Source organism: Callospermophilus lateralis, chromosome 6 (genome assembly GCF_048772815.1).
Source record: "Callospermophilus lateralis isolate mCalLat2 chromosome 6, mCalLat2.hap1, whole genome shotgun sequence".
NCBI lineage: Eukaryota > Metazoa > Chordata > Mammalia > Rodentia > Sciuridae > Callospermophilus > Callospermophilus lateralis.
Window position 1 is genome coordinate 145382830 of NC_135310.1, and position 25950 is coordinate 145408779.

At 37.9% G+C, this 25950-nt stretch overlaps 1 protein-coding gene across 2 annotated transcripts; it reads right to left on the bottom strand.

Moving 5' to 3' along the window:
* Positions 1-6631: 6631 nt before the first annotated feature.
* Eef1e1 (eukaryotic translation elongation factor 1 epsilon 1) lies at positions 6632-24565 on the bottom strand. Of its 2 annotated transcripts, none has more exons than XM_076857892.1 (4): positions 24460-24565; positions 20422-20622; positions 15601-15696; positions 6632-7275 (listed from the first exon to the last, which is right to left on the bottom strand). In XM_076857892.1, the coding sequence occupies exons 1-4, from the start codon at positions 24544-24546 to the stop codon at positions 7135-7137; spliced, it is 525 nt and encodes a 174-aa protein (XP_076714007.1). In that variant the 5' UTR covers positions 24547-24565; the 3' UTR covers positions 6632-7134. The 2 variants fall into 2 exon arrangements, with proteins under 2 accessions (XP_076714007.1, XP_076714008.1); XM_076857893.1 differs by lacking the exon at positions 6632-7275 and adding an exon at positions 12494-12715.
* Between the last annotated feature and the right edge of the window lie 1385 nt (positions 24566-25950).

Consider the following 25950-nt stretch of genomic DNA (forward strand, 5'->3'; position numbering starts at 1 on the left):
TTGACTACCTCTGAAAATAGTAAATGGAAAATTCCAGAAATAACCACATCCTAACTTTTAAACATTTTTCCTTACAGTATAGTCATAGTTATTCTATTTTATTATTAGTTATTGGTAATCTCTTACTTGGCCTACTTTATAAATTAAACTTTACTGTAGGTATAAATGTGTAGGAAAAAACAGTCTATGTAGGGTTTGGTACTGCCATAGTTTGGACCTGGAATGTGCCCAAAGGCCCATGAGTTATAAGCTAGTTCCCCAGAGTGGTGCTACTGGAGGTGACAGACTCTATAAGAAGTGGGGCCAGTGGGAGGTCTTAGGTCACAGTGTGCTCTCGAAGGGGATTATGGGATTCTGGTCTCTTTTATCCTTTTGCTTCCCATCTGCTATAAGGTGAACAGCTTGCTCCACTGCATGTTCCTCACCATGATACGCTGCATCACCACAGGCCTGAAAAGAATGGTCTGCTGGACTATGTATCAAAACTTTCAAAATTCTGAGCCAAAATAAACCTTTCCTCTTTTTTAAGTTGATTGTCTCAGGTATTTTATTACAGTAACAGAAAGTTGATTAATGTAACTACTATATGGGAGTTTCAGGCATCCACTGAAAGTCTTAGAACATATCCTCCTTGCGTAAGTGGGGCTGCTGTGTGGAGTTCATTTACCTGAGGGACATGGCTCAAGTCCAATCAGGAAAAGTCAGGAACTGGAAATCTGATGAGGCCAGTCTGAAAATTAAAAATCCCTAAGGACCTTTAAGACAAGGTGTGTATGTGATGCAGAAGGTGAGGAAGAAATGGGGCAGTAGAAAGGGATAACTTATATTATGCAAACAGACTAGTCCACGGACGACCCCAGAGGAGCTTTGGAATCTGTAATCAGGTGGTTGGAAAGTTTTTCGTTTTGGTCAAAGCAAGCCTGCGGCCTTATTGTTTAGAGCTATGCCTTGTCAAATTACTTGTATGGCTACAGTATCTCAAGCTTAACTTGGACAGACAGGCCTGCCAGGCACAAATTTCTCAAGCAGATGATGTGAGAGAGGGCAAAAATTATCCACAGCAAGACTGTGAGGACAGATGACACTCAGCAGGAATGGCAGGCCAAATCTGCAGGATCCATAATACAATTGGCGAGCCCTAGGGACCAGGCCTCATTGAAGTGGAAGAGACAGCACGAAAGAGCCACCAAATTAACTCACCAGGCTGGAAAAGATGCAAAGCTCTCATTCCCCCCAACAAAGAAGCAAAAGTTTAGAGAATTAAAAGATTCTAAAGGAATCATGATAATAGAAACAGAGGTCCTAGGAACCTAATAGCAAAAATGGGCAACATCTCAAAATCTCCTGACTTCCCATCTTACCCTCTTTTGGCCTCTCTCCTGTATGTGAAAGATGAGTTTTGCTAGATTAGGTAGCAGTTGGAATTAGTTTTATTCACCAGCAGTGTTGGGAATAAAGGCAGAGCCTGCAGGAATGTGGGCTTCGTAACAAGTAATCATTATTGCAAAATCAAATTCCCCATCTCATCTCCGATATGCCTGTATGTAACCCTAGAGCTGGGCCTCCCGGTGTTATAAATCCAGCATACAAGACATGGAACCGTGGGATATGGAGCCCCTTGTGTATCTAAAAGCTCTGCCCAGCAAGAGAGATATATGATGGTAACTTTCTCCCCATTGCTTTTGCAATAAAAATTCACCCAGCGCTCCAGGAAGAGTTAGGAATGTAATTCAGCTTCAATAAATCAAGACTAAAATTAAGATGGCCAGATATGTAGCAGCCCGCTCAGGTGTATGGAGAATTTGAAATTTAGTGCCCTGGTAATGGGTAGCAGCAGATTATCTAATTATGGGGAGAAAGAAGAAATATTGCTCTCTGGGGTAAAAAGCTAAATGCTCTAATCCATTAAACCACCACATCTCTGCCAAAGCTAGATTAATATTAAAGTTCATGTACCATCGGACTTTTTTTTTTTTCTCAAGGAAGGAATGAAGTCAAATGTTAGGGAAAAAATACAAATGAAAAAGCTATAGTTCACAATCATTCTCATTTGACTACCTGTCAAATCGTTGTGTATTTTATCTTTGGGTGTGATGTACGTGGACCTGAGTATAATGGAGTCCTATTCTTTCTTAACAATATATCTGCTGAAATTTTTATCAACATATCTTGAAGCTATTCTGGACAGACTTTCAGCAGGGCTCTTATGAATTAGATATAGTTGTGAGGGACACAGAGGTCGATGCGCTGGCAGTGGGCAATCTTGTCCATTCATTCTACCGCTATCCCTGCCTTTGTCCCTGGGAGAAACCTGAGGTACCTGTTAATGACCGTGGTGAACCATGATTGTGGGTATAAATGAAGTCATTGGAAGACCAGTGTTTAACAGGGAGTAAAAATGAGAATTCCCACATACGGTATTCCTCCTCCAATCCAAGGTTTTACTTTCCAATGCTTTAGTTGTGTACAGTCAACTGTAGGTACTATTAAATGGAAAATTCCAGAAATAAACAATTCGTGAGTTAAATTGTGCTAGTTCTGAGTTGCATGATAAAATCTTGCCCTGGATATGAATCATCCTATTGTTCAGCATAGGCATGCTATATATGCTACCTGTCTGCCAGCCACTTAATAGCTCTTTTGGTTACCAGATTCACCTGCGTAATATCATCAGACTGTTTGAACTAGTCTATTTATTAGTTAATGGTTAATCTCTTACTGTGCTTAACTTACAATTAAGCTTTTAACATAGGTGTGTATGCAGAGAAAAAAAATCAGTACACAGGATTTGGTACTATTTGTCATTTCAGGAATTGACTGGGGGTCTTAGTGCATATTCCCCTGCAGATAATTGGAAACTACTGTTATCTGTTAAAAACTTGAGTGAAATGATCTTCTTGTTATACTGGATGGGGAAGAGGTGTTTAACTGGGAAGTCACATCAAGCATGAATGATTTTCTTGAAATTATGTCACCCATATTGGGACAGCAGTCACTGAGATTTATAGTCACAAACCTCACAAAACACTTCAGGATATCTTGGATGTTTTGGGTAGAACTGAGCCTAGAGACAAATGGCTTTTTATTATTGCTTCCAGATCCATTATTTCTATCTTTTAAAGTTAGTATTTACTCTTTACTAATGTATGGATCCTCTGCTGAAGAATGATCCCTATTTGGAATTTTTAATGTTCCTGGAATTTGCATGTGGAACTGGGACATGTAACTAATTCAAGGCAGTCAAATCAAGTCCAGTGAACAGTACGGTTAACAGGAGGTCTTCCAACCCTAAAGTCACACAATTTCATTTCAGCCCCTAACGGAGGTCGATTTGGAGGTTTCTGCCCTCTAGGAGAGTTAGTCTCTGTTCTCCTAGCACCAAAATCAACATGAGATAAGGCTAATAGTATGAAGTGGCCAGTACAGAACCCAGAACACAGAAGACACTGGTAAGTGATATCCAATTATATTTATTTATTCACTGTCAAAGAATGCTGGAAGCTGGCAGCCTCCCAGAGAAAACTTCATGTACCCTGCCTCAGGGATTTGTTCACAGATCATTGGATTATAAACCCTATGAGGGTGAGGATCTAACTGTGTTATCCCCAGGCCTAGCAGAATGTCTGGTACATAGTAGGTGATCAATAAATTCAGAGGCAGTCGTTGAATGGTCAGTGTTGCAAGCTTCCGAGAATTACAGAAAGAAAAGGGTTGGAAAGGAGCATTTTCAGAAGGAAAAGCATGCAGATGAGTACATTCTCTTTTAGATGAAGCTCACTGATCTTTTACAAGCAAAATAAGAAAAATAGACCTTTTTCCCCCAAAAAGCTTGAAAGAATAAGGATCAGATTTTTAAAGTGGCAAGTAATATGAATTCATGTTTTACTAAAACGACAATATTCTCTGCCATCATGTGCCCTGAGAGGAGCTCACTGTTCAGCAGGGTGGCATCTCAAGGATGGCAAATAAAAAGACCAAAGAGTTTGGCTTTAATAAAATTGTGGGTTAGGTTATGATTTTATAATCTTTCACTGATGATTTCTATGTGCTAAACACCAAGCTAGGTGATTTTTATAATTCCCATGCAAATGAAACATCAGTCATCTTTTACCCATTTCATGAGGAATTTCATGGGCAGTTAATTATTCAGTGTCTCATGATTGATATACGGAGAGGGAGGAATGTTTGACACTACTCCCCGCCCCCACCATGCAAAAAGCTTTAATGAGCTATACACTTACTAAAGGGCACAGCCAGGCATGGTTGTACGTGCCTATAATCACGGCAACTTGGGAGGCTGAGGCAGAGGGATCATCAAGTTCGAGACCAGCTCAGTAACTTAGTGAGACCCAGTGGCTGGAGGTGGGCTCAGTGGTTAAGCAGCCCTGGGTTCAATTTCTGGTATTTAAAAAAAAAAAAAAGGCATCAACAGATCCTCATAATGACAACTTTGCACATCGAAGGATCCTGAATCTAGCTTCTGAATCATGAGAGTTCAACTGTGTTCAGTGAAAAGTTATATAGTACATTGGTGATCCAATTTACAAGGTTCCTTTAAAATTGACTGTTTGGCATTCAGAAGGGTTTTTTTGGTATATAAGCACTACTCATCAGGGTGGAGGTAGCTAGTTGCCGCTCTAATGCCCTTTTTTCCCTTCTTCCTCACTGACAGACGAGTTTTTATTCTGGGTGGCAATGTCCCCACTAACGAACTATTAGTGGCACTTCTCTATTTTCAGTGTCAATGGATACAGATGAACAAGGCTCCCAGGAGAGGTCCTTCAGTGGACTGACTGAACTGGCAGAAGAGCTTTTGGCCTTTCTTCTTCCCCCTTTGGATCTTAACCAGACTTGACATCTACAGCTCTGATATCAATATTGGATCTTAAGTTGAATTTAAGGATGGAAACTGCCTGTTGAGTATCGAGCAGAGACAAGAGCTGGGTGCTTACACCAACTATAGACCATCTCCCACCTTCACATGAGATAAAAAAAATCCTCTTTGATGTCACTTGGTTTTTCTGCTATATACAGTTGTAGTCTAATTGTAATTTATACTTTTCTGGTCAGTTCAAACGGACCTAGACGAATACTGAGCACCTATAGTGGCTGCCAGTTACTGTTTTGAGGGATGGATCTGCAAGGGAAGAGGACTGAATACTAAAGAGGCTATTCGGTGAAAAGGAAAGGGCATCTAGGGCAGAGCACTATCAGACAGAAATGACCATGATACGCAGCTGCAATCCCACCAGAACATGAGGAGTTTCCGCAGGGACACTAACAGCATCATCCAGCTCTCAGCCACGGGAGCCAGCCAGGTCTTTATCTTCCTGCCATCCCCTCATCCTCTAGGACCCAAGTTACTGGTGGGAAGCCCTGGCACATAGCAGGACATCTGCTGCATCTATGTTGTACCCTTTAAGAAAGAGCTGAGTAGCAGGTGGAAAGATTCAGAGGGCTAAGACTCACAGCTTAAAGAGGGAAGAGGGCACAATGGTTGGGACAGGAAGGCTGGGCGGCCCTTCTGTGCCAACCCTATTGTCCTCCTTCATTCCTCCTGCTCTCCAGGGGGACAAGAGTGAAATGCCAGAGGAAGGGTCATTTGTAGCAGTGAAAAGTCCCGGTGGTATGACGGTTGGCACCTAAGGTATATCGACTAGCCTGCTCCAACAGTGCCCTTTGTAACTTGATTAGCTTGAGCCCCTCTAGTCTCTGAACATGCAAACACCAAGTCTCCAGTCTCTAATTAAAGGCCAATTTCTAACATTAAAAATGCTCCCAAGGGCAATAAATCATGATTCATTCAATTCAACCCTGTAAAACTGTCTTGATCTACTGTAAGATACTCATACACTTGGCCTGTTAGTTCTCTTGACTTGGGGACATGAAGGGCAAAAATGGGGGGTTCCTACAAGTCCTCATTTCCTTATAAACAAAAAATCCCCATCTGCCTGAAGATGAGAAAGGAAACTAACATTTCCTTATAGCCATGGGCTCTACCTTTTTTTTTTTTCTGTACAGTAACCTTTTCAACTGCCTAAGTTACAGTTATATTCATTTTTACATGTTTACTTTTACAGACTAAGAAATAAGGTTCACTGCTTTGCTTAAAATCATACAGTTAGAATCTGATAAAAACAAGACTCGACTGAAGCACTGTACATTTTCTCAAGTACCTGCTCTTCCCATTGGAACTCTGAATGGTATACAGGTCAGGCCTGGGGTCAGCACAAAGTATGCACAGTATTAACCAGAAAAGGACCCAAAGACTCTGCTTTTCTTATTTAGAAAGATAAAGAGCTTTCTTTGGAAAGACTGATTGCTATTTACTCAGCTAGTAAAAGCCATGAAACTTATAGATCCGTTAAAACATCTCTTCTTCACACAGTGCTTCAATAGCAGCTTTGATTCTAAGAGAGCTTTCTATTTAGAAAAAATTTAGTAATTTTAAGTCCAAAATGATAGGGATAGTAAGAGTTTCCCATCTCTTTTAGCCACTGCATATTCCAGTGAACCCAACAACAGAACAAAATCGTTAATTCAAGAAGAATGTATCTTATTCCAGTTCAGCTCAGTAGTTAGTTTCACCCCAATGAATACCGACTACAGGAAAGAATGAACAAACAAAATGGGAGTTTTTCAGCCACGTTTACTAGCTCACATAAATATTTAAAACAAATACATCTGTCTTCCCTTTCTCAATCCTTGATATAAGTTATCACAGTTTTTAATAAACAAAGTATGGTGAATATACATAGGAAAAAGAATTTTAAAATATGAAAGAAGGGTTAATAAATAGCCAAATACATCAACCATTGAAAGTACCTTTTTTTTTTAAAGATTAAGCCACTGATTTGCAACTTTTATTAAAATAAATTTAATCTTTTAAAAACCAGGTAATTTATAACTTGATTTCACCTTTTTTTTGGACAGCAAATGGATTTTTTTACATCAAAATTTGCAAAACTTCAACTAAAGAACAAATAAAACATTCAGACACAGGTTTATACTTCAAAAATTCTACCAACTTCAACAAATAAACAATGACAGCATATCAATTTACATTAGTACTATGGTCCAGACACACTTTCCATTTAAAACATTTTAATCACGCCGTGTGTGGCATGGTGACTTCTAGTGGGAGTTAGTGTATAGTCTGTTCTTGATGAAGACAACACTAGACAGATGTTGCCTGACGCCTGGGTAATGCTGAATGTGACAAAACCAGCGAGACACATTGAGATATTTCTCCTTTTCTTGAACTGTCAGGTCAACCTAAGTAGGATTAAAAACACACATACATAATACAGACATAAGCACAGCTATCAATATCATGAGATACTTCTTAGAAATTAGAACGAAAAAAAAAAAAAAAAAAACACCTCAGAAAAAAACCAAGAGTTCTCCCTCAAAATCTAATGTATTTGGCCGCTTGGGAAAGCTATCCATTTATTAAATGTGTTTATGTTTAGTTCAGAACCAGATGTGCTTTCTAATGAAATATCACATATTCCACAAATGCAAAATTTATATGAATCTAGGGCTGGGAGGCAGGCACCCAAAGTTTTTTACTTTACTGGAAAAGAAGATGGGACAGGGAAGATAACAGCTTCTGAAACTCTAAGACATAATTCTTTCTCCAACATTTTTTTAGTAAAACTCAAAAGATGGAGAGGTTCACAAATATCAACATGTTTAACAAGCGAACACTGTGTTAAAGAAAACAATCATATATTCACACACTTTAAAATGGCTGTATAATGTATAATATTAGTGCCTAGCTACTCAGCTGAGGAAAAACCTCACTCTAGACAATGACCCACATAATTTTAAGAGATTATTGCTTAACAGAAGAATTAGAGAAAGACACCAAGTAAAAACACAAGAACAATATACCTTCTGCATTTTGTCTGCAATAAAGCTGAACTCTTGTGGATGTAGCAGTTCACCTGTTACTCTCAAGCTATGAGTACCCAGAGATGTGGCTATAGAAAGATGCAATGAAAACTATAGGTGCCTATCATTCCACTAGACTCAAATTCAAAGTAGATAACTCTTAGGACTCTTCTAAGACAAAGTTTGGAATTATTAAGAGTCATCAGGTAAAAAGAAAGCCAGCAGGGTGGTAGTATGTACTGGTAATATGATTTCTTCTCCTTTGTTGATTCAACATTTATTTAACAGATATTCCAAAATCTCCACAGCTCAAAGAAAATGAACAAACAAAAAACCCAATCAAGACAACAGGGAGTCAAACCCATCAGAGGTTCTATTATTGGAGATACTTTTAGTAAGATAGAGTCCTGTGGCTTTTCACAATTTAGCATATACTTATGCTGCAAGTAAATGTTTTGCTAAGTGACTGAACCAATAAAATTGAAATACAAATCACTTCACTACTCAAAACTTATTACAGAATGCAAATTAATATTAACAATAAAAAGGTAGTATTTTTTCAATAAATGAGTAACTGAACATTTGTGGCTCAGCTTACTTTAAGTGAGTTTCAGGTTTCAGCAATATACACTGAAGTCCTACACATAGGTGGCTGTAGCAATTTATAAAAATCTGTTCATCTTGCTTGAGGTGCCCTGACACTAAGGAGATGTTACTATACATGTTTCAACAACAATATAGTAGTAAGTCCATGACCCAAAAACAAAAAGCTGACATATTAGTCAAGAAGTCTGGTCGAGGATGTCTTTTTTTTTAATATAAAAGTTAATTTTTATTAAAATAGAATTCATGTTCAAGTCAAAAGAAAACACCTGCCTGGTGCATTTTCATAGAAGGCACTTAGGCAATCATGTGTGGAACAATCTTGAGTGTTAGCCTGTATTTTGAAATATTTTAAAAAATATTTTGTAAAGAGCTAAATTTTTAGTCCTTATCCAAAGCTTTATGACATGTAAATTTTACCATAGACTTCAAATAAATAAATGAATAAATAAAAACCTTAATCAGTAGAAAACACAGCTGCAAATCTAAATCTAACAGGATATGGGTCTGAGTTTTCTTACAAGAAACTGAATGAATGAACCAGGCACAGTGATGCAAGTCTGGTATAAACCCAGCCAGTCAGGAGACAGAGGCAATAGGATTGAGAATTGGAGGCCAGCCCAGGGAACACAGCAAGAGTCCATCTTCGGTGGAAGGAAGGATGAAAGGCTCAATCCACAGGGGAGGGGGAACAGATAAATATAATTTAAAATCAACTTTAGCAAACTTCTTTGGCTGATAGTTGAAGCAAACAGAAGTAACTTTTACTGCTTTTCGACTTCGAATCAGTCGGCTGAAATCTGACTTCTTTAAATTTTAGTTCAGAGCTTTTTCATTTTAAAGTCTCCATGTAGCCATTTTGTGAGATGCTATTTTTTTATTATTCTGTGTACTAAAATACATAGAGAGTAAAGCATTGCCAATAAAGTACTAATAATTGTTTGATTTATGTTCAAATTGTGCACCTAGATTTTGAACCAAGTGAAAAGGGCAATATACAGCGAATAGTAATATTTTAGAATGACATTTGCCTAAACAGAATACTGGCATGTGTTGCTAGCAGACCTATTATTTAAAACGAGAACAACATTCAATACGCAGCAAAATAAATATTCTCCAACTTAAAAATTTCATATTCAGAGTCTCTAATGGGGCTGGAGATATAGCTCAGTTGGTAGAGTGCTTGCCTCGCATGCACAAGGCCCTGAGTTCAATCGCCAGCACTACCACCACCACAAAAACAAAAAAAAAAACACACACCCACACAACAAAAACAAAAACCAAAAAAACCTTACAGAGTCTCTAATGTAAGGACTATAAACACACCCACACACAGTAATTTTTATTCTAAGACCTTCTAAAGCTTGTAACATTTTCTAATCTACACTAACAATTTCAATTACATGATCTATTTTACGATATTTTTAGTTGATTTACTTTAAGGAGTGTAAATTTACTCATTTTTCCTCACAAAGTTATTCTAGATACACAGAGCTTTTCTGAAAAGATCAGGGTTCCACTTTAACTTTCTTTTAAACTTTGGAACTTGTCCCTGCTAATCTGAGAAAATGATGATCAACCTCAATCAGTTACCTCTCCTCCTTGGGCAGACATTTTACATATGTAATTACTGTAAACAAACAAACAAAACAACTTTCCCTTTCCAAATGTACTTTTTTTTAAAGAACATTTTTGATGGAATCCCCTGGGCTGCTTCACTTTGATTTTCTGTTACCCCTCTTTAGCTAACAATTTTTTCCTTTCTTATAACAGGAAATACCATGCAATTGTTCTAGTTACCATTTCCTGCTTCGTGCTGGTCTACATGCTAGTGTGTCTAGCTGTGTCTGGCTCCTTCTCCCTGCTCTTCCTCTCTGTTTATACTGGCACTCTAATTACTTTAAACCTTACAGCCAAACAGATAATATTCTGAATCACTAATTTTCCATGAAGACATGTAAGACACACTTGAAGTGAACTCTTCCAGATCAGTGTGCAAGACTGATCTGCTCCCCTCCAACTGGCACCAGGAGGCCTTTGGAACATTCTTTAGGGCCGGTGTTCCTGGACTATTTTGTAGCTATTTTACTTTTCTTTTAAAGAATCATACTCTGCTGGTGTTCCAAACTTCGGAAGAAACGTACTTCAGCTGATATCAATCTTATAGTCAAGCAGCACAGAACATTACAAAGGATTTCAATCATCTTATTAACAGTCTGTCCACAGGGGCTACTATCTACTAGTGAAATCACTGGAAGAAAGCAGTGAGTCACTGGTGTTATCAACAGCCACACTGAGGGACATTGAAACAAAGAAGGCACAATATAATATTCCTCAGAGGGATTAGGACAGATCAGATCTTGGAGTATCTCAGCCAACCAAACTGGGCTCACAATGAAACAAAATACAGCGGTATCACTGATGACTGCTGTTTTGTACACTATGCTGATTATGTATTAAGTATTTAACAATGTGAAAAAATAAGGCACATTTTCTAATCTACACCAACAATTTCAATTACATGATCTATTTTACAATACAGGCACAATAAGTAAGGGCAAAAATATATATACTGCCAAAGCAAACAAAGCTGAAGAACCTGATGACTATGAGCAGGTGGCCAATCCAGACTTTGTATCTCTCTGAATTAATACCTAGCAATCACTTTTTTTTCTCACTTGTGTATATTTATGCCCAATTTAACAGGGATGTTATTCAACACCATACAGCAATCCTGTTGTGTGTAGATTTTAGTCTGTGAGGCCTGTTCTTTAAGAAGGTCTTTAGATCTCGGAGTATTCTGCCTATACTTGGACTGTGGTGAGAGAGATGCTGGGACCCACGGTTTGAACCCAAAGAGATGGTCAGCAGGATGACATAGGTAGTATTCCACTCAAAGTCATTTTGAAAGAAGTTAATCATAAATCCTCAACACCATATATAAAAAGGATGTGCATCCAAAAACAGGAAATATAAATAAGCACAGATGGTTAAAATATAGCTAAAGTAACCCCAATGTCAATCAATATGCAGAACTAGAGGAAACACTCCTAACCTGTCTGAAAACCAAATGCCCTCCAGGGCACACAGACTCGTAATTAAATAACTTTGCAGCTGGGCCTAAGAATATTTTGCATTCTGGAATTCTGACCCTGTTCACTCTACTGGCAAAGAAAGGCCATGAAAGCTGCTGTCCTTTCAGAGCCCTTCCTTTCCTGCCGGGTTTCTATTTTCGCGACTAAAAGGCTCAGGGGTCACTCCAGGAAAACTGGGCTGACAGGGGTCACTCCAGGAAAACTGGGCTGACTGGGCTTTGCAAAATAACCACACAAGAGACACAAATACCTTTTTCTTTGGGGTCACTGTGATGGCTTCTCTGACCTTAAGGGTCCGCAGGAAGAGAGAGAGAGCACTCGCTGACCCCTTTTATTAAGGAGAAGCTTTTCAAATGAGGCAAGGGGTCAGGTTTCAGGGGGCTGAGTATCTTCATGATGTCCACTGTCAGCAGGCTGACTGACATCTGGGTAGGCCACACTCAAAGGCACAGTAAGAGCAGGGGACACACACAATGCACTTCCATGGAAGATTCTATCCTAAACAGGGCAAGGGGTTATATTACAAAGGAATAGGTGAGCGTAGCTGTAGCAAGACACACCCATGCATGAGACCCTAGAACCCAAGAAGGGTGGGGAAAGCTCTGCCACATTTCTGTGACTAAGCGCCTCAGTACCCAGCAGAGGAGTATGACTCAGTCACGTGCAAGGTTGGTCTCCCACACTTTTCCTACCACATGACCTGCATAAGCCAGTAGAGAGGAAGAGTATGTGTATAAATATATACTTGGTTTGCAAGAGTTACACTTCATTCTCATCTATTTATTTTTTTAATTACATGAGACATGTTCTCCTCTTTAATGACAGCTCAATGCTGCAGGAAGCCAGACCCTGAGTCCTGATAGATGCTCACTAGCTGCTGGCAGTCACCACAATTTTCCCTAAGATTAAGCTTTTAAAGTAACCACAGTCAGTAGCACAGGCTCGCTCAAGCCAAGTTCTGGACTTCCCAAGCTGAAAGACTAGGTTTGCCACCAGGAGAGAGATGCTTAGATACCTTAACAGCAAATCCTCTTTACCTTGGAGGCTTTTTTTTCGTTTTGAAATGAGGTAGGTGCCATGTCATCATTCTAAATTCAAAAAGCTACTCAAATATATTGAACCTAGAATGGAATAAAAAGAGGCTGGTGTGATCAATGTATTTCAGCTCCAATTACATTTTCTTCACAATCAAATAAAATTATTATAATTTAATGATACTGAAGAACATAACTAAAGATTACATTTCACTACAGATATACAACCTAAAATACTTTACAAATAGATACAGACTGTGAAATATTGCTAATCTCAAAAGCCCAGAGCTGTACAAGCAACTGGGCCAAGAGCCAGGAGGGACACAAAGAGAAACGACAGGATCCTCCCTGGTCTCCTATTTTGCTTAAAATTGAGCCATATTCCTTGTAAGTATGGGGACAGTTCATCCCATTTCATTCCTGCTAGTGACGGTAATCCTGCGTAGTGACTGGTAGGCTTTCTTTCATGGCCCAAGTGTTTTGGATGAGAAATCATATGATCGTACTACTTACAAGCAATATTTACAGTCCAACTTATACACTTTCTAAACAGTGAAAATTCCCCTGGATAGTCATGGTTATCCAAACTCTGTATGTATTCTTTATGATTCTTCATCCTACTTGTCTCTTTAAATGATCAAATTATATTCTGATCAGAAGTTATCACTAGATTCCGTTTTCTCTGTTTTCATGTAAAAGTCTTATTTTTTCAATGAGATTAATAATTCCTTGAAAATTGAGTTTATAGGGTTTTTTTATATCCCTCTCTGGTGGGCACACAGTAGGCTCTCAGGAAATAATTTAAATACAATCATAACAACAGGGAGTTTTGTGCTAAATTAAGGATCAAACTAGCCTATTGAAATAATACTATTATAGAATACAATTACTTAGGAATGTTTGAGGAACAATTTTTAATAAGGTGAAGTAAATCCAAATTATGGGACTATAGATTGAGTGGGGAGATTAAGAATACAGTAGTCTACTGGTACCTGCAGGGGACTGGTTCCAGGACACCCACCCCCAGGGATACTGAAATCCACAGTTTCACATAACACAGTATAGATTAAGTATAGACTCTACACAACCCTCCTGGTGTCCTTTAAATCACCTCTAGGTTAGTAATGCACTCAATACAACATAGATGCTACATATGATACTAGATTGGGGAATGAACACTAGAAAAAGTACAAGTTAAGTACAGATGCCATTTTTTAAAAGAGCCTTTTCAATCTGCAGTTGGTTGAATCTGCAGACATGGAACTTGCAGAAGTAGGGGGCTGAATATAACTGTATCATACATTATTACAGTCTCCTATAGATTACAAAGAGTTTCCCCACACACTAAGAAGATACTTGATTCAGGAAACTAAGGTTTGTCTTGGCCCTGAAAAAAAATGAGTTCTGTGCCTTTGACAAATCACTCAAAATTCCTAAGCTAGTTTCTGTCTCTGTAAAAGGAAAATATTAATACTAATCTTATCTTCCTCACGGTTATGAGCTAGACTGTAAAAAATAAAATTCCTTGCAAAGTATATGGACGCTTGTTAAAATTTATTCAATGTGTACGAAGAGCTGACCTTACAACATCAGAACCTGATTGACTGGGTGCATGAAGTGCAGAACACAGAAAAATGTATGGGTTCTTTTTTTCTGTAGGGGGAAGATGGGCACTGGAGTAAAAAGTTGAGAGAAGTTTTTAAGTAGATAGATGTGCAAAAGCACAAACTCAGAAGACAAATTGCCTGGGTTATGGACCTGGTTCTGCAAATTACTTAGGTGATCTCAAAGAAGACACTTGACCTTTCTAAGCCTCAGCTGTCTTATCTATAATATGGAACTGATAATAATAGTGCCTACCTCATAGGGCTGTTTTAAAGATTAAAGGAGTTAATATTTACATAGCATGAAGAAGAGTGCCATATAATTTTATGTAATTTTTAGATGAGAGACAATTTAAAATAAAGAGATTGACCAGATAGTTAAAAGGCAAAACTGAAGATATGAGCAAGAAAAGAAAAAGAATTTGGAGTAAGTTCCACAAAGCAGGTAGGAGAGGAAGTTTAGCTAAGAGGTCGGATGAATGGATTAGCTGGAAAAAAAAAAGCAAGACAATCCTTTTTGTGACCTGAAAAAGGAGACAAATGAATAAGGATGTGCAAGCAGGCAGGCTGGAAGATAAGTACTCAAAACAGAGCTTCCTAGTGAAAAGTGGAGGAGATACAGGAGGAGGACTCTATGTTAACTACTGAAGACAAAGGGGTGGGAGGGGAGGAACAAGGCTTGGGAAAAGTGATAAGGGTCTCAAAAATATCCCTAGGAGGAAGCAGAGAGCTGACCAGTATGCAAGCCCAGTTGTAATTACACAGTAAAACAGTTTACTGGCAGCAACTCTGTAGTCTTGTCACTTTTCCCACAGAGCTCGGCTTACATACAGAAACAGACATTCATCTGGACTGGTCAAGAACTGGGGATTCACAGGGAAAGGGTGGTGACTATTCAGGATAATAAAGGAAATGAAGATGCTAATAAGAAGATACAGCTGAAGTTAAGAAGGGTGTCTAAACTGAACAGGGAAGAAAGTTTGTAGATTTGGAAAAAGGAGTTGATTAAATTGTATAGGTTTAGGGATCAAAAGAGCTAGGATAAAAGGCTGTGTGGAAGAGGGGTACTGGAGGTGGAGTGGGATAAAGGCCAGAAAGTCCAGAGGGTGGCTAAAGAAGTGGTCCTCTAAGAAATGCAGAAGCAAAGGTCAAGAAGCACGCAGGTCAAGGAACAGAATGAAACTATGTTAAACGGATACGTAGAAGGATTTTTGTACAGCACACCTTGTATTAAAAAAAAAAAAAAAAAAAAAACTCCTTTCATTTTTATTTGATAGTTGAAAATATTAATCTGATTAAATTTAAGACAAATCTCAAAAATATTCTGAACTTTACAGAAAATAAGCCAGAAAGTATCCAGATACTCACTATAAAGCGATGAAGTCCATAATACAGTAGAATATCTGCTAAAGTAAAGTTATATCCTGTAAGGTAGACTTTATCTTCAAGATACAAATTCAGATCCTAGAAAAAAACAGTAAAACATTAATGAACAGTATTAACTTGAAAACATTTAGATGGCTATCAGAAATTAAATACTGATATTTAATAAATTCACTCATTCATTCATTTATTCTTTCAATGGTGGGGAAGGAACTCAAGGCTTTGCACATGCAAATGAAACAAATGCTATGTCACTGATTGGTAAATTTATTTATTTATTAATAAATTCAATAAATTAATAAGTTAAAATTAATCTTCGGTATTAAGACAAAAATTCATTCAAAATCACAATTAGACTCCAGTCACATCATTTAAAAACACAGAATGAACATTATTAGTCTCATTTGATTTTAAAGAACATTAAAAATGAAAGAATATTTTAAAAAAAACATTAGAAAATGATAGACTTCTGAACAATTTCTACCTTTTTGCTGGGCATAGTGGTTTAAGACTGCAACCTCAATAATTTGGGAGGCTAAGATAAGGGGTTCAAAAATTCGAGGTCAGCCTGGGCAACTTAGCAAGACCTGCCTCAACGTAAAAGTAAAAAGGAATAAGAATGGCCATACATGGTGGCCCACACCTGCAATCAGGAAACCCAGGAATTTGAGTAAGGAGGATCCCAGGTTCAAGGTCAGCCTTGACAATTTAATGAGACCCTCAGCAGACTACAGAGATTCTGTCTCAAAATAAAAAATCTGAAAAAAGAATGGGGGAAATCACTCAGCCAGCAGCTCAGAGATGAAGTGCCCTTGAGTTTAATCCTAAATTTAAATTAAAAAAGAGTTGGGGTTATAGCTTAATACCCAGTACAAAAAAAAAAGTTGAGAATTCCAAGTTACTGGGTTTTGCAGTACATTTGTGTATATGTATGTGTACTTTATGCATACACATACATTTTTAAAACTTTAATCAGAATACATTACACATAACACAAAATTTACCAACTATTTTTAAGCATACACTTCAGTAAGGTTTACAGTTGTTTACACTGCTACATAACCAATCTACAAACTTTTTCACCTTGCAAAACTAGAACTCTATGACCCATTAAACAATTCCCCATAACTCTCCCCTCCAAGCCTGGCAACCACCATTCAACTTTGTTCTGTGACCAACTACCCCAGATACCTCATAAGTGGAGTCATGGGGTAGTTATACTTCTGTGACTGGCTTTATTTCACTTGTACAATGTCAAAGTTCATTCATGTTATAACATGCATCAAAACTGTCTTGTTTTTAAATGGCTGAAGTATACATATCTCACTGTATGTATACACCATATTTTGTTTGTCTATTGACACAACAGACACATGGGTTGTCTACCCTGCCCTAGCTGTTTGAACAATGCTGCTATGAATGCAAGTGTAAATATCTCTTCAAGGCAATGCTGAATTCTTCTGCGGGACTACTAGATCATAGAGCAACTCTATGAATGTCTTGAGTAAGTGCTGTACTATTTTTTGCTAACAGCTGCATTTTTTGTTTTTTTAATATTCTCACCGACAGTATATCAGTTACAATTTCCCACATCTTTGCCAATCCTTGTTATTTTCTGGCTTTTTTTTAATGGGATTTGTTTTGGTGGGTGGCAGCCATCCTAATGAATGGAAGATGGTATCTTATTGTGAGTTGATCTGCACTTCACCAGTGATTATAATTTCAGCATCTTTTCAAATACTTATTAGCATTAGCATATAGTCTTTGGAAATGTTTATCAAGTCTTTTGCCCATTTTAAAATCAAGTTATTAGTTTTTTGTTGAGTTGTGGTTTTTTTTTGTATTCTAAATATTCACAACTTATCAGATACATAATTTTCAGATATTTTCTCCCAGTGTGGGTAGCTTTTTTACCTTTTTGTCATTGGATATACAGACGACTGGACTTTGGACATCAAAAACTATTTTTTGTGACTAAAATCAGAATTCATAACTATATTTTAGCTATGAAGATAGTCTTAAATGTAGTTTTCATAAACTATGAATAGGAAATACTTTCCTGATTAGTGACATAAAAAGTTTCCTATCAAATAGAATTTCACACTTGAAATAGTCACAGAAGGGAAATGTCTGACATTTCTTCATTTTTAAAAACAAGTCTTTCTGATGCTATTGCCAAACCTGCTAAAATATTTCCTCTAGAAATCCACCTGATTTTTCTTTTTCTTCCCAGCTATTATTAAACTTTTAAACATCATACAATCGAAAGTTGAAAAAACACAATAGACAACTATATATATCATTCATCTAGAGTCAAACAATGTTAGTATTTCACAATTTTTTAAAAAAAAAAATATTACCTTACTTATAAGGCATTTACTCTTAAGAGCTGTGGTTTTAGCATCAAAATGGAAATTTGACAATTAAGAATTAAATCCTTTCTTAATATCCAAAGAGCAAAAGATTTAAAAATTAAATAATAAGGTAGCCCAGTACAAACATGGTTAAAGAATACATACAAGTAAACTTTTAGAAATAAAAATGGTTCATAAGCATTATGAAAAAAATGCCACAACAAAGTTTTATGAAAACAAAGAACATAATGTCAACAGGGAAATCATTTTTTGGCTTGCTTGTTTTAGTAATGTAATTGGGGAGGTGATGGAGAAAAAGGAAAATACTGATGTTGTTTTGTGGAAGAGGCCTCTTCATATACTGACATATTGTAAGATTACACTGTTCTGGAGTCCACAGGAACCATGTAGCCTTAAAAAAGATCTTTTTTTTTTTTTTCCTGTAAGCAAATAGGGGAAAACTGGATATACATATGTTGAAGAAAAAGACTAGACCCTTAATTCTTATCCTGCACAAAAAGCAAGTCAAAATGGAACTAAAACCTAGGAATTAGATCAGAAATTATGCAACTCCTGGGAGAAAATACAGGGTCAACACTCCAACATATAGGCACAGGCAACAACTCTCTCAATAGGAAACTGTAAAGCTCAGGAAATAATGCCAAGAGTTAATAAATGGAATGGCATCAAATTAAAAAGCTTTTGCACAGCAAAGTCAACAATTTAGAATGTGAAGAGAGAACCTACAGCATGGAACAATAACGTTGCTAGCTGACAAAGGATTAATATCTAGAATATATAAATAACTCAAAAAACAACCCAATTAATAAAGGGCCAATTAATTAAATAGACACTTCTCAAAAAAATAAATACAAATAGTCAACAAATATACGAAAAAAAGTTCAGCATCATTAGCAACTACAGAAAGGCAAATCAAACCTACACTATTTATATCACAGCAGTAAGAATGGCAATTATCAAGAATACAAACAACAAAAAATGCTGGAGAGGATGTGGAGAAAAAGGAACATCTTTACACTGTTGGTGGCATTGTAAATTAGTACAACCACTATGAAAATCAGTATTGAGTTTCCTCAAAAAAGACGAGGCATGGAACCACCATATGACCCAGCTACACCACTCCTCTGTATTTATCCTAAAGAATTAAAGTCAGATAATATGCATACCCATGTTTACAGAAGCACAATTCACAATAGCTAAACTGGAACCAGCCTAGGTGTCCATCAATGGATAAATGGATAAAGAAAATGAGGTATATGTACACAATGGAGTTTTATTCAGTCATAAAGAAAAATGAAATTATGTCATTTGCAAGAAAATGGATGTAAGTTGAGACTATTTTGTTAATAATAAATTAATCAGAAATTCAGAAGATCAAGAATCATGTTTTCTCTCATACGTGGAAGCTACAGAGGAAAAAGGAAAAGAAAGGTAAGGGAAGATGTCTCATGAAAATCTAAGGAAGATCAGTGAAAGAAAGAGACCAAGAAGTGGGAGATAGAGAAGAAGGGGGGAATTGCTGGGGAGTGATATTAGCCAAATTATATTATTATATTATGTGCATGTATGAATATGTGACAGCAAATCCCACCATTATGTACAACTACAATGTACCAATAAAAAAAAAAAGGTAGAAAAAAATAATGGCAACTTTTAGGAAGAAGAAAAAAAAGGCAAGGCTTTTCTTCTAGCAACCTCCCTTGTAGGAATTTAGCCTATGAAACAAATAGGAACATGTTCAATTATCTAGCAACAAGCTGGTAACTACCTGGGGGTAGATAATTTAAACTGTGGTACAACTTTGTGCTGGAACATACAGGTTATCAAAAGGAAAAAGCACACACCGACATGAAACAATGTTCCCAACACTCCGATAGCAAACATAAGCCACAGCAGGTTGCTGTGTCCGGTAATGGCCCACTTTTAAAAAAAGTCCCACATGCATGCATGGAAAGACCATAAAAGGGATTTAATAAAGACCTGATGACTGAACGCAAGCAGTAATAGTTCACTCTCAATCATGGGACAATGGTTGTTTAAAATGTTTTACATTTGCTTACTTATATTTCCTAAATTTCTGCAACAAATATTGACTGCCTTTAAAATTAACAACACTATCTTGAAACACCACAGTTGCAAAAAAACAAAAACACAACGACCCTTTCCTTTTCCTGTACTCCTATGGTGAAAAAGCACACTGTAGTCCATTCACCTCCCCAACTAGAGACAGAACAGCCTGCTCCAGGCAGAGGTCACAATAGGTACAAGCTACCTTGAGCTAAAAGGCAACAGGAAAAGGCAGCCAAGAGTTGGAGGTCTGCATACCTTGAAGCAACAGAAAACAGGTAAAGGCAGCCTATTTCCAGGTCTGGAACCCAAAGGGAGAGATTTCAGCTTATTACAGTCCACGCATTCCAACAAATCACAATACCTTCAACAGCGTGTGGATATCCTCTTTACTGGACTGTCTGTCTACTCGGGTGACCCTGTACTCCAGCCACTGCTGAACTATTGCCTTTTCTTCTGCAGTACTCCCCAGCAAATACTCCTTGTTGGCTTCTTTGACTAGATGAGTTGCTATGGTAGTCAATCCTGTTAGGCTTGGACCATTGTTTGTTTGAAGAACTGGAATCTTAAAGAAAAAAATTCTTAAGATAAATTAAAAAAATAAAGACCATCAATCATGACTATAAGTTCTCAGTAATCACTATATCATGCAGCTGGTTTTCCCATAGTCTTTGTTTTTAAGATCAAGATTATCTATACATTAATCAAACAGTGCTAATTCAGGTAAACTAGATTATACAGCAGTAACAAAACCTAAACTCTTAGCTAACCCGATATAAGCTCATTTCTGACTTAAGCAAAGTCTACTGAGGTCTGAAGGGACTGGAGTGTAGCCGAGAGATTTGGGCTCCTTCCATGGTGGCAACTCCCTCATGAAAAATGTCTACAATCACCACAATGGGGGAACTGACCACCGTGGGTGGCACCAGTATCAGCAACCAAAATCTGGAAGTGATGTTTGTCACTATTTCATACTTCTCACTAGTCAGGTGACAAACTGCTTACCACCCTCTTCACACCCTCTCCTGGGCAAGAGCAAGGAGTCAGACTGTGGGCAAACATAACCCTCCGGTATCAGAAAAGAAAGTGCCATACATTTAGAAAGCTCTATCATGCTGTCACTGTTTTTACCTAAAAATCAATTTTGAATTCCTTATATGGGAAAAGAAACAAATTTCTTGGAGCTATGTAACTCAGTGATTGAGTGCTTACCTAGCACACACAAGGACCAGGGTTTGATCCTTAGCACTGAGGGGAAAAAAAAGGAAAAAGAAAAACGGATTTCTTTTACTCTCTAAAAAATGGAAATTTCAGGAGAATGAAAATATTTGAATATTTTATGTGTCCTAATTTCTCACATGAGTATTTTATATGTTGTCTATTTTATACTTCAAATTTGAAAATTAAATATCCATGAATGTGGCTTTTTAATTAGGAGATGATGAATGATAAATATAATACAAAAATTAGAAAAGTAAATGTACTTAAATCTGACTTTTATTTTCTGTATTACAGTAAGAATACAAAAGATCAGTTTTGGAATAGCTTATAAAAAATTTGCCAGTTAATTCAAATTTTCTTGAAGCACAACTAAGGACAAAGCATTATTTAAATTTAAAAGAAAAATGGAAAAAATTATCCAATGGGAAGACTGACAAAAAACAAAAAGTATACAATCTAAACAACCTAACCAAAAAAAAAAAGAATATTTTCATGGGAAGACTGCTCTTTTCAGCCAGAATAGCATCTTGTACTGTATAGTGATCTATGCTTTGTGGAGCAATTTAAATAAGAAAGCTATGTAAACAGAACTCTGTGAAGTACACAGGAAGATTAACATTTTACAGAGAGATGCAAAGGTTTCCTCTTCAGAGGAAAACAGGGTAACTAAGGTACTTCTTACTTCCCATTCACTATTTAGTACTTCGAATTCTCACTTTTGCCTGTTAGGCTTGGTTCACTGTTTGAAAACAATACACTGAAAGAAAACAAAAGATCGGTTTTTAAAGAAAACAATATGGAAGCCTCTGTATTCCTTGACCAGATGGTTACCTAGGTGCGTTCACTCTGTGGTAACTGTTCAAGATTTGTGCCCTCTTCTGAATGTACTTCAGGAAGAAAGAAAATAACTCACAATTGTCAAATGATGTGTGTGTAGAGGGGGAAAAACAATCAAATCTAAAGAAAACTATTTGTTTGTGGGGCTGAGGTCCAGCTCAGTGATAGGGTGCTTGCCTAGTACACACAAGGCCCTGGGTTCACTCCCCACACAAAACAAAGCAAAAAAATTGCAAAAATAACCCATACACAATCCCATCATGCTAACACAAAAAATTCTGTTACTTTTTTATCTAACCAGTACAGTCTTCCAAGATAAGGCAAATAATTTCATTTTCATTCAAAGAACAAGAACAAAGGTCACTTGGTTTATAATGGCAGAAATAGGGTTCAAATAAAATACTACTGGCCCAGAAGTCCATTCTCTTTATATAGCCTGAAGTATACAATTGCTAGTCTTACGCAGTTGCAAACATGGAACACATACTACTTTCACATCAATCTTACAGTTAATGATCTTCAAAGCAATTACTTTTAATGGCTGCATAAGTAATATTCCAATGTGGTAATGTACATTTTGGGGGCATGGGGGTGGGGAATGGTGGGGATAGAATTCAGGGTCTCAACATTACTCTACCACTGAGCTACATACCTATCCCTGATGTACCATAATTTAATGAACTATTGTTCTACAACTTAAGCCCTAGGCTGTTTTCAGTTTTAAATTATTTTGGGGTATGTGACAGAGAGCTTTAATTCTGATTTATTTGCTGTGAGTTGCTTAATCAAAAAAAAAAAAAAAAAAATGGCTGAAACTTATCTGCTATGTCCAGCCCTTTCCCTAAACACATAAACAGAAACTTTCAATAGCTACCCAGTGCTAAAATTTTTTAATCAAAATAAAATAAAACACCACACTTTGAACTGAAAAGCCCTCACAGCTGGACCTCAAACTATGATTTTGGGTTTACTTTGCATTGCACCCACTCCCCATACTGATTTTACTTATTGCTCCAGACTTTCCAATCTTTCGTCATTTATTGCTTTCATACATCTTTCAAAACCTAATCCTTTAAAAGCCAGCTTTTCCAGGAAGAGTATAAGCCCATCTTCAAGTCAGAATCAACTTCCTCTTCCACATTTCTCACTAATGTTTTCTTCCTTAGTACATATCTGCCGTGCTTTCATTTAATTGTTGTTGGCTACTTCTCATACTAGGTGACAAAGATTTAAGTGTTCCCAGTGTTTTCTAAAAAATATTAACCAATCTTGAAAAGTGGCTGACCAGAAGGAATCGGTACCAGGAGGAGGAAAAAGAAAAAACAGGCCACCTTAGGGCCAATGCCTAGCCTACTCTGCCACCAATCAAAGGGCCCATCTTAGGCAAGTCACAACCTCACCAGGTTTCGAGTTATTTTAAATGTAAAAATTACAATATTGCTACTTTTGAAACAAGATTTAACACCGACCAAGGAAAGAAAAAGTTAAGGCCAAAACACACTAGTCTGGAAAAACCTCAAAGGGGCCAGAAACATCAGAATACATCAAAGTAGTGTTCTACAGCACTTTTTTTGCTGTAATACATTCGCTCCACAGCAAACAATGACTTCATAAAACATAAATGTTCTTTTCAATACCCTGGGAAATCTGAGTCTTTATGCTTCATTAGTCAAGTCTCAAACCCTGTAACTCTCCCTCATTCTCTGCACAAAGCACACCGAATTTGGGATTACAGGCCTCAAAAAAAAAAAGCCTTCCCTGAATCCTCCAGAGCCAGCCAAGCCCCCAGCACATGTTTCCTTGGCCCTAGCCGCGTCAAAGTAACACTTTCCGCTACTATAATTTAAATCACTGCCAAGTTTGTCCACCCAGCCAGACAGCAAGCTTCCAGAGGGGAGGGGGCGTGTCCCCCTTATTCAACGCAGAATTCCCCAGGCCCAGTGCCGTACCACCGGGTCCCAGTTCGCGCTGACGGGAGTGGTTGCGCAATTAACCAAAGATGCAATTTCGGCAAGAGCAGCCGGTGAAGGCGAACGCTGGCCTCCACCTTGCTCCATCGAAAGGTCTTTTGTGCCTTCCCTCAAATGGTTTCGTGATGGCTGAATGGGATACCGAGAATGTCGCTGGAGGTAAAGCTCACGCCGAGCCCGTCCTGAGCAGGTTCCCCTTCGTCCCTCCAGGACCTAGAGTGGCAGAAGCCTACGAGGACCAGCCGACCCGCGGCCCGAACGCAGACACGTGGGAGCGGCGGAGCTGCGTCCCAACCCCGCCGGCACGGCCCCGGGGATTCGGCAGACCCTGCTCCAGTCCGCTCCTTCCCCTCCGCGCCGCCTCTGCAGCTCACCTGTCTCTCGCCCTGGGCACTGTACTTATTTCCTTTACTCAGCCCCAGGGACTTCTCCAGCAGCTTCAACTCCGCGGCCGCCGCCATCTTCCGGCCCCAGCTCTTGAGAGGGGTGGAACCAGGACAGCAAAGGCCTCCTGCATTGGCGGAGACGGAAGGCAAGCGTCACCGGTGATTGGCTGAACGCGCAGGGGAGCGTGAGGGCGTGCCTGAACGCAAGAGGCGTAGCCAAACGAAGGGGCGGGGTCTAGGGAGGGATGTGAGACAGGCGAAGCCGTGATGGCCAATTTCCGTTCCGAGTTTCGCCTCCAGGTAGAGCGAGTAGCTGATCCGAGCTTGGGTTGCTGCACTCGCCGGTCTTTGCCGGCGTCTGAGTGGCAGGCTGCTGGCCTGGCTGCCAGAGTTAACTAGGTACTTCATTTGGCAGCCTGAGACTTCAGGCTTTATAATGAGTAGTTTGGCTCAGGGGTCTGAAATTGAAAGATTGATAGTAAGGAGTTCACAGTCCATTAAGAGTTTCTAACCTATAACATCATTCACGGGGACTTTAACTGTGATGTAAGGGTGATTTGGAAAACCTGAAAATCCTTAATCACATCTCTACAGATCCTTTTTCCTTAAAAAAAAATCACGTTTACAGATTCCAGGGATTAAGATGAGGCCCACGGTCAGCCTTCCAGACCTTCATTTCCAGAACACATGGAATATTCTGTTTCTTAGGACTAGAAGAAGACAAAAATTCTAAAGGACAAATATATGATTTATTAAAAACTAATAATAAAATAAAAATGTTAAAGGCCTTTGAAACCTAGAATTACAAAAACATTCTTGTAAAAAACTCTTTGCTCAAAAAGGAAATCCAAGGTGAAATGGCAAATTCTGTTATGAGGGATATAGTAATAGGAGAAAATTTATACTATAAAATACTCGTATTAATAAAAATGAAAATAAAGTTATATTCTAGATAAAGAATTTTAAAATAAGACAAAAAGCAAAAGCAATAAAGTTATAAAGATACTATAAGGAAACAAGGAAAATTAATAAATAAACTTGAAATTAACAAAGCAATTGCTAATGTAAGAGAGAAAGAAAAAGGGGGCAATGCATAAATACACAAAATTAGAAGTGAAAAAAAGGAAATGTGAGCATAGCAAAGGAAATTAAAAGAAAATCGTGAGACCTAGTTTTCGGAAGTTATGTAAATAAATGTGTAAACTCAGATGAAGCATTTCAGAACAACTTTTTCAGGATAATTTACTGCAAAAATGCAACCTAATAGAACTGACATTGGTGGGAGAGGAATTTTAATTATATCAGTTACTATGGTAGAAATAAAGGAAGTAATGAAAGAATTTTCTCATAAGAAGTACCAACTCCAGATGTTTTCACAAGAGTAGTAGATCAAATTTTGGCAGGTGCCAGGGTACATGCCTATAATCCCAGGGGTTTGGGAGGCTGAGGCAGGAGAATTCCAAATTCAAAGCCAGCGTA

What these genes read in the sequence shown, in the direction of transcription:
- Eef1e1 (XM_076857892.1), bottom strand. Translation starts at nt 24,546, where the DNA reads ATGGCGGCGGCCGCGGAGTTGAAGCTGCTGGAGAAGTCCCTGGGGCTG. An exon ending in GTGCCCAGGGCGAGAGACAG is followed by an intron (nt 20,623 to 24,459) that starts GTGAGCTGCAGA and finishes TTTTTCTTTAAG; the next exon opens with ATTCCAGTTCTTCAAACAAA. An exon ending in ATATCCACACGCTGTTGAAG is followed by an intron (nt 15,697 to 20,421) that starts GTATTGTGATTT and finishes GTTTTTTTCTAG; the next exon opens with GATCTGAATTTGTATCTTGA.